General features: G+C 41.0%; 1 protein-coding gene across 1 annotated transcript; it reads left to right on the top strand.

Annotated features, from left to right (window-relative positions):
- The first annotated feature begins 2,827 nt into the window (after positions 1-2,827).
- pofut1 (protein O-fucosyltransferase 1) lies at positions 2,828-7,761 on the top strand. Its single transcript, XM_073471122.1, has 7 exons — positions 2,828-3,041; positions 3,589-3,710; positions 4,127-4,309; positions 4,661-4,773; positions 5,842-6,034; positions 6,948-7,190; positions 7,469-7,761. Exons 1-7 carry the CDS (start codon positions 2,906-2,908, stop codon positions 7,661-7,663), a joined length of 1,185 nt encoding a protein of 394 aa, XP_073327223.1. The 5' UTR covers positions 2,828-2,905; the 3' UTR covers positions 7,664-7,761.
- The last annotated feature ends 377 nt before the right edge of the window (positions 7,762-8,138 follow it).

Below are 8,138 nucleotides of genomic sequence, written 5' to 3'. Positions count from 1 at the left end.
GCCTGCTATCTTCCTGTATGCTCCGAACAAACTTCTCTGCATCTTGGACAAGCTTGAATGAATGTTGCTGTCCGTTGTGCGTGATTACCAAGATAGCCAGGTAAAACATTCCATAGCGGAGCCCCATGGATTGTGGCTGCTTTTTCACTGATTCAAAAAACTTCTGCTGTCGGTAAGTCTCCCCTGAATGGTCTGGGTAGAATCAAACATTGTGGTTTTCAAACTGCACTGTTGCCTGTCTCCATGCTGCTCACATCACTTAAGTTCACTTATTCTCACCAGCACATCCTCAAAATTGCTTTACATCAAGCGTATGGTGTTGAGGACTTCAACACTCAGCCCATCCTCTGCTGTTGCCTCCGTATTGGCAATCCTTGCTAGCAGCAGTTGAGCTAGCATTAATTTGCGAAGTAGGCACTAGCATTTTTGATGTTGCTAGGTTTTGCTGAGCTGTTTTTTTAGATCCCCCCCCCAGCCTTGTAGTCTACTGTTCAAGTATATGTGGAGCTTAAACTATTTGTAGTTTTCTAAATAATAGATTCAATAAATTTGCCTCAGAGCCTCACAAAGATGCGTCTCACCAGCACCACGCTATAACCGGAAGTCCTGCAATGTAACTTTTAATACAAAACTATTATTCATTCATTGAATGTATTTAATTTAAAAATAAAGTATCATTGCATCATTTAAGTTGATATATTGCAATCATAACTTCATTGGGACATTCATTGTTGACATTTCAATTAGGAAGAGCTTTAAATTCCCTTGCAGTTCAGCTCACCGCCATTTTTATTTAAGAAGCTATTTAAGCTATTATAAATTAGTCATTGAAACAGTTTACATACTTTTAACTTTTTAATATATTCAAATATGTGATCTGGCGCACTTCCTCTGGATAATATCGTAAAATGTAGGCCTACCGATACATTTTCTCATGCTACTATAGCCAGATAACGTATCAAACCACCTGCTAAAATGCACCGGGTTACATGATATTACAAATACACAAAAATTCTAGGAGAGAACCCCAAAACCTCCAATAAATGTAAATGCTTCCTATGTCCATGGTTGCAGCACACAGTTTCCTCACAAAAGGAGGAAGGCCTATATTTGTTTGTGCACACACTGTTTAACCCAAGTCGACACCACTGCTCGAGGTAACGGTGCATTTCATTTGGCTTCCTAACATCTCGGATCAATCTGTTGCACTCAACGGGCTACAGTGTTGGTTCTGAGCTGACAGAGAGCAGGACTACAGAGGGACCAGGAGAGGTGGACTAACATGATGCTTGGTGCTCATGTTAACAATGTGTTTTACCCCTATACAAATGTAAACATTGTCACACACACAGTCAAAGTGGAAGGACAGTATTTCCCAGATGTCGAACTTTTAATATGAAGATGCCGACCACGTTATCATCACCATCTCGTTGCTGCTGCTTACATACACCCTGACACTAATTCAAAAGATGCACTATGTGTTTATGCATATTTGTATATCAATAACTATGTATATGTTTTGTAATTTTTGTAGCATAAAGGTGTTTACAAACTTTCATTTCATTATGCAACCCTGTGTTGTATAATGACGAATAAATTATCTTGTACCTTACCTTGTACTTTGTACCTAGTGCCATAGTACGGCTGAAAAAGATGGACTAGTGAGTAGTTGAGTCTCAGTGCTCGGCATGATGACATTAACCTCTAACTTCTGTAGTCTCATTTAACCACCGCCGAATGTGCAAACACACTACTGACAAACTACACCACTCTACTGTGGTTGTTTAAGGGCCCGATATGTGCCAGAAAAGACATACTGTGCTTTTAAAGAACATTCTGTCTCAATTGGAGTCTATATGTGACATGACATGGCCAGCTTGGTCATGTCTTCAGTAAAGCTGTAAAAAATCAAACAAGCTTTGTACTTTCATTAAAAAGTGGACATATCACCAGGACTACATGAAATGAGCCCTCTTCTGTGGTTGCACTGAATAACAAAGTGTGACTTGTGTGACTAACTTAGCCTACATTACAGTAAGAGGGAGCGTGCAGTTTTGCTGGGAGGAGCAGAAAAGCTGAAAAAAGGTAAATAACTATTAATGTATTTTATGTACTATTCAGCGCTGAGGGTCCATTGATACAGCATTTAATGTTGTAACCAGGGATACAATGGAGCCTACCGACCGACAGATTCCGCACTCATGCGAAGGTCTGCTTATGGTTCTGCGTCGATTGTGCGCCTAGGCGTCGGCGAACATGATCGCCGTGATTTTTCATTTATAGTAGTGCGGCGGTGTCTATGCATCGCGTGGTAATTCACCGCCACAACGCTAGGGGGCGCTGAGTAACGAAACCGCATGAATTCGTACCTGGAGTGTTTACTTTCCGGTTACGCCAGAAGCGGGGAGTGAACACGCCTGGTCTCTGGTAAACAGTACATTGAACAATGGCGACTGAGCGAGAGAGAATACTTTTGGAGCTGGAGCTGATCGATATTGAAGAACAAATGCTTCTAGTGCAAATGTTAAATACCAAACGAAGGAGAAGACGTGTGAGGAGGTGGTCTGTACGTCCTTTGAACGCTGCGACCCGGAAATGATGTAACGCGGACCAATCACAGCCCTCGAGGTTCGCGTCGCATGTCCCTGCTGTCTGCGCCGTTTCGACGCGTAGTTAGGATTTTTGGGAGGCGCGCGTCAAGCGACGCAGATGTTCGGCGTAGGGGTCTGCGTCGACGGCGTAGCTACGGCGTAGGTACGCCGTCGACCTGACGCAGAACCATAAATTACCGTCTCCGGTACAGTAGGTGGAGGTAGACGTTTTTGATGTGCGCTTGGAAAACTTCATAAACCCAAGAAGAAGAAATCGAAAAGCCAGTGCATTCTGGGATATAAAATGAATAACAATGGCGGTTAAACAACAACCATATACTCTGATAGTTAAATGTTTACTTTCATCACTTCTTCTCCAAACTTGTCGGACCTTTGCAGAAGAATTGAAGTGGGATGAGAATGGCTACGTTTTGTACTGCCCGTGCATGGGTAATTTCTTCTTCGTAACTGATACTTGGACTATAGCATTCTGTTGTATGAAAAGAACAGAGCTCGCGAATCCAAAACTTCATACATTCATAATTGAGAGTGGCGTTTAATATCGACAAAGATGCACATCGCTCGCATCGTTCAAGTATGAAGCCATGGTACAGCTCGACATACCTTTGTAACCCGCAATTCAGCAGGGAGGATGTATCGATAAAATTTGAACTTCGAGAACATTTTAATACTTGGCTTACCGCGATGAAGCAGTAGCTAGCGCTAGGTAACACCTAGCTAACTTGCAAAGAACAAAATTGGGGCGTGAGTAACGTTCAGTTTAATAACTACAGCTGTTGCTACACTGGGTTTACAAATCACTCATTAAGCGTAGAACATGTCATACGGAGGTACACAAAAATTGTTCACCAGTCATTCAAGTTTAAATTTACTTTTCACGAGGAGTATAAAGTTAACAGTTGAAAATCAGAGTTGTGAGGGTCTAAGGAGTCTCGAGTGTAACTTACAGTCTAAAGTGCTCCGTGTTATTTTACAGGTCGCTTTGGAAACCAGGCAGACCACTTCCTTGGATCTCTGGCTTTTGCAAAGATGTTGAACCGAACCCTGGCAGTCCCTCCTTGGATAGTGTACCGCCACCATACACCCCCTTACACCAATGTGAGTACAGTCAGTGATGTAGGGTATGAGAAACTTTCACTGACAACCTGTCACTGAATGCTATCAGTGACAGGTTGATAGCATTCACACAAATGTGATCATTTAAAATGGAGATCACAGGATAGATATTACTTTCTGAAACCCAAAGGGACATTGGGGTGTTACAGTAGCCAGGTCACATAAATCCCAACTGTCCCCCCCTGGGATTTACACGTGTGGTATTCAATTCTGTTTTATGTTAGCTTATGAAAGCTCCATTGTTGTTGAACTAAAGGGCACTTAAAACACATTGTTGGTTCTGGTCTTCTTGTGGGATCTTTTGACAATAACTAAAAAATGAGTATATAACCAGCTTTATTCTTTAATCCTGAAATGGATAGTGCTGTTTCACTCAGTTCTTTATTTATTCTACTCAGGTCCATGTTCCCTACAGTGAATTCTTCCAGCTGGAGGCTTTGTCTGCCTACCACCGTGTGGTCAGCTTGGAGGACTTCATGGAGAAGCTGGCTCCCAAATACTGGCCCTTAGGACAGAGAAGAGCCTACTGCTTTGAGACTGCTGCACAGCGGAGTGCAGACAAGAAGTCCTGCCCTATGAAGGTGAGAGTCCAGTGGGGTGGATTATTTGACTAACTGGCTACAACAAAGCACGATTATCTGATAATGTTGGTTGCTATTTTCAGTCAACTAATGTACATTTCATTTTCCTGAACTACTAAGTAAAGAAGCATAAAATTATTTTTATTTGAAAGCAGCAGAGACTCAAAGTACTTTATTTATTACTCAGCCTCTTTTTGTCACCTTCTTGAGATTGCAAATGAAAAGGTTGATAATGAAATGCTGCCCCCTGTTGGCACACAGATCACCAAGTATGAACCATAACCTCATATTTATGATGCTACTGCTACTAGACTGCTCTGACATGAAGGGATTGTTCTGACTTATTTTCAGGATGGGAACCCATTTGGTCCATTCTGGGACTATGTTGGCGTGGAATTTGACAAGTCTGTCTTGTTTGGTGGCATTTCTTTCAGTGCCTACCACCAACCTCAATGGATGAAGAAGTGAGTAGTTGCTGGAGCTGTCTCACTGTACCATAGAAACATTTAAAAGGAACATAGCTAGCCTTAAACTCAGCCCAGCTATAATTTACGGCTAGCAATAGTATGGCCTGAAAATAATATTGCAATTTTTTTTTTGGCTGTATCGCGATACATGATATATATCTCAATATTTTGAAATGTCCTTAAAAGCACTTAATTTATACTATGACTGGGACTGGGCAACAGCAAACATCACAATATTTCTGACCAAATACCTCAATATTGATACTGCAATAATATTGTTGGGATGATTTTTGGTAATATCACAAAACAGTAACAATGACATTTTTGATAAATAATCAGTTTAATTTGGATATGACTGACTGAGTAGGTAATGGCAAGTATTGGAACAAGTAGAACAGTTTGGTAAGTTCAGAACATCACTTTACTTTGATGCAGCCTTTAAAGTGAGGAAAAGACAGCATTTATATCATATCACAAATTAACGATTTCTAAAATCTCCGCAGTATATAGTCTCATATCACAAGAAAGATATATATCGTGTATATTCCCCAGCCCTACCTTAAATGTTATTGGAGCCAGGCCAATAAATAAATTGAATGATATAATCAGCCAGGATTGGCCTATCACAGATAGATTGGTAGCAGCGTATATGTGCACTTCAATGAAAACCTTTTTTTTAGAGCTGGGGATAATTTAGAATTATTACATTCGCAGTGAACTTTACTGTTTCAGTGCACTGGTGTCATTTAAGACACTAATGACGATTGTTGAACTATAAAATATCCTGTCTCCATTACATATATTTTCACAAGTGTTTGATAACCACATTTGAGGGATCATTACAAAAAATGTGTGTTTATCGGCCGATATATTGATATCGAAATTTTGTGCTTCTTATATCGGTACCGGCTCCAAAAATCAAGTATCGGCCATGCTGTAAACATAATGACTGACTGATGAAGTCCCTAAGATGTCCATTTTCCATTGATTTTTAATGACTGAGGTAGTGCCTACTCTAAAGCTGTTAACAGGCAGACTCTCCTCATGCTTCTCCTGTTGGAATAGGTTCCCTCCCTCTGAGCACCCGGTCCTGGCAATGCCTGGGGCTCCTGCCCAGTTCCCAGTGACAGAGGAACATGTGGGCCTGCAGCGCTATGTGGTGTGGTCAGACAAGATGGCAAAGGAGGGAGAAGAGCACATTGCTAACCTGCTGACCAGGCCTTATGTTGGCATTCACCTGAGGATTGGCATTGACTGGGTGAGATGCTTAAGCCAGGATTTGGACACATGATGGTTGCTTGTCTCCCTTATTGTTTTACACTTTCTAATTCACACGTATGATCACAAACAGACAATCACATACCTGTTCACTCATCGATGTAATAGACAATTGTACATTGCATCTGTTTTGTCAAGGAAACAAAATCATCATGGTTTCCTACAAATCCTACCAGATGTTCAGCGATATCTACTTCACAATGGGAAGCATTCATTATGTTATTGTGAAAATGTACCTTTATCAAATCTGTGTCTTTCAATGACACCAATCCACCAAAATGTCCCTTTAGTTGCTCATGTCAACTTGTGGTTGAAAATGTCTTGCATTCGGTGCTTACTGCCTACCTAGAAGTAAAGGCTGTTGATATTCTACACTTTTCTTAATGTTAACAAATCCCATGAAAAACAATCAGAACCAACAATGTGTTAGGCCCTAGCCTGTCTGACAAGCCCATTGGTACCAACTGAGGATGTAAATCTTTAAAAACACCTCACAAATATATGGTTTCCTTTTTAAAAAAGGCTCAGTAATTTCCTTAAACAGCTGCTCACTGTAGATGTTACTCAAACTGGAGGAAATAGTGTATTTCTTGAGGACTTTTTTCAGCGGCAGGTTAATCCACATTTGGGGCAGCAACAGGATGATGAGGGAGATTGAGTCAAATTGAACTACATTGTGTGCGTTCATGTTGGAACATTTTAACAATGGAGCTCTATGGCACAGAAAAATATAGAATATCACCGGTTTATCTTTTAAGTCAATTCAGTCAATACAGAACCATAGTAGATGCAACTTTACAGTCTGTGAGATGTACAGTTTGGTGCTGGGCTGCATCTAATCCACTTCATCCTCTAGTCACATCTAAATCTTTTTTGTAAATGTATCCTAACAGCAAAATGCTTGCAAAATGCTGAAGAGTGGTGATACAGGGCCTCACTTCATGGCGTCTCCTCAGTGTGTTGGCTACAACCGGCAGAAAGCCTTGCCTCTCACCATGAACATGTGCCTTCCTGACCTGGTAGAGATCCGCAGGGCTGTCAAGCTGTGGGTTAAGAAGACCTCTTCCCGCTCTGTCTACATTGCCACTGACTCTGAGTCCCACAGTAGAGATATTGAAAAGCTCTTCAAGGGCAAGGTGGGTTTGTAAATCCTCTGTTATGCATGCATAAGTAATGTCTACTTTAACTTTGGCCCCTTTTGTTTCCGTCATGTGTGACAATAAATGTATATTATGCTGGATTTTCCTCATCAGTGTATAGACTCATACAAAAATGACCCTTCTTGTTCTTCTTCTCTTATTATTTTATTTTGTTTGGGATGCTTCTGAGAGAAACTTTTACTTTACTGGTTACTGTTCCAATATTGTATTTTCCACCTGGGAGTTTTTTAATGTAATTCATTCTGTCTTTTTAGGTCAAAGTGGTGAGTCTTCAGCCAAACTCAGCCCAAGTGGACCTGTACATCTTAGGTCAAGCTGACCACTTCATCGGCAACTGTGTATCGTCCTTTTCCGCCTTTGTGAAGCGAGAAAGGGACATCTATGGCCTTCCATCCTCCTTTTTTGGCATGGACGAGCCTGGGCGATTAAATCACAAAGAAGAACTCTAAGCTCAAGAGTCACATGGTCATCCTCTGGACGCTCATGCTGGACGACTGTTAAGACAAGGCGAGAGAGCATGTGGAAGGCAAAGAACTTCTATATGTGACGTGATGGTTCACAGCTGTGAAGGCCACCCCTATTTGGAATAGGTTTTAATCTGTGAGAAAGAGTTTATTAAGATAGGATGTAGCAGGTCAGTACTGTAATGTCTGTGAAATGTGATGACATGGACACTGCTGCTACCGAGAAACATTTTTTTTATGTTCCCTGCTTGAAAATCTAGGATTTATAATGTCCATCTCAAGATTTACCTGTTTTTATTCAATATACAGGAAAGAAGTTTTTGTTTCCTATAAGTTTACACACAGTTTCCCTAACATTTGCTTTAGCTAATGCCATATTCTGTAGTTTCAACCATGTTTTGCAATCCAGACATGTTAGAGGGACATCTGGTGATCTCAGTGGTCATGTTCTTCCTCTCTC

Source organism: Pagrus major, chromosome 7 (assembly GCF_040436345.1).
Source record: "Pagrus major chromosome 7, Pma_NU_1.0".
In the NCBI taxonomy this organism is placed as follows: domain Eukaryota; kingdom Metazoa; phylum Chordata; class Actinopteri; order Spariformes; family Sparidae; genus Pagrus; species Pagrus major.
The sequence above is the reverse complement of the archived record's forward strand: the minus strand, read 5'-3'. Positions and strand labels throughout refer to the sequence as shown.

Bases quoted from the DNA above. Each gene is read 5' to 3' on its own strand.
- pofut1 (XM_073471122.1), top strand. From the start codon at position 2,906: ATGGCGGTTAAACAACAACCATATACTCTGATAGTTAAATGTTTACTT. The intron at 3,042-3,588 runs GTAATTTCTTCT...GTTATTTTACAG, and splicing joins TTTGTACTGCCCGTGCATGG to GTCGCTTTGGAAACCAGGCA. The intron at 3,711-4,126 runs GTGAGTACAGTC...TATTCTACTCAG, and splicing joins ATACACCCCCTTACACCAAT to GTCCATGTTCCCTACAGTGA.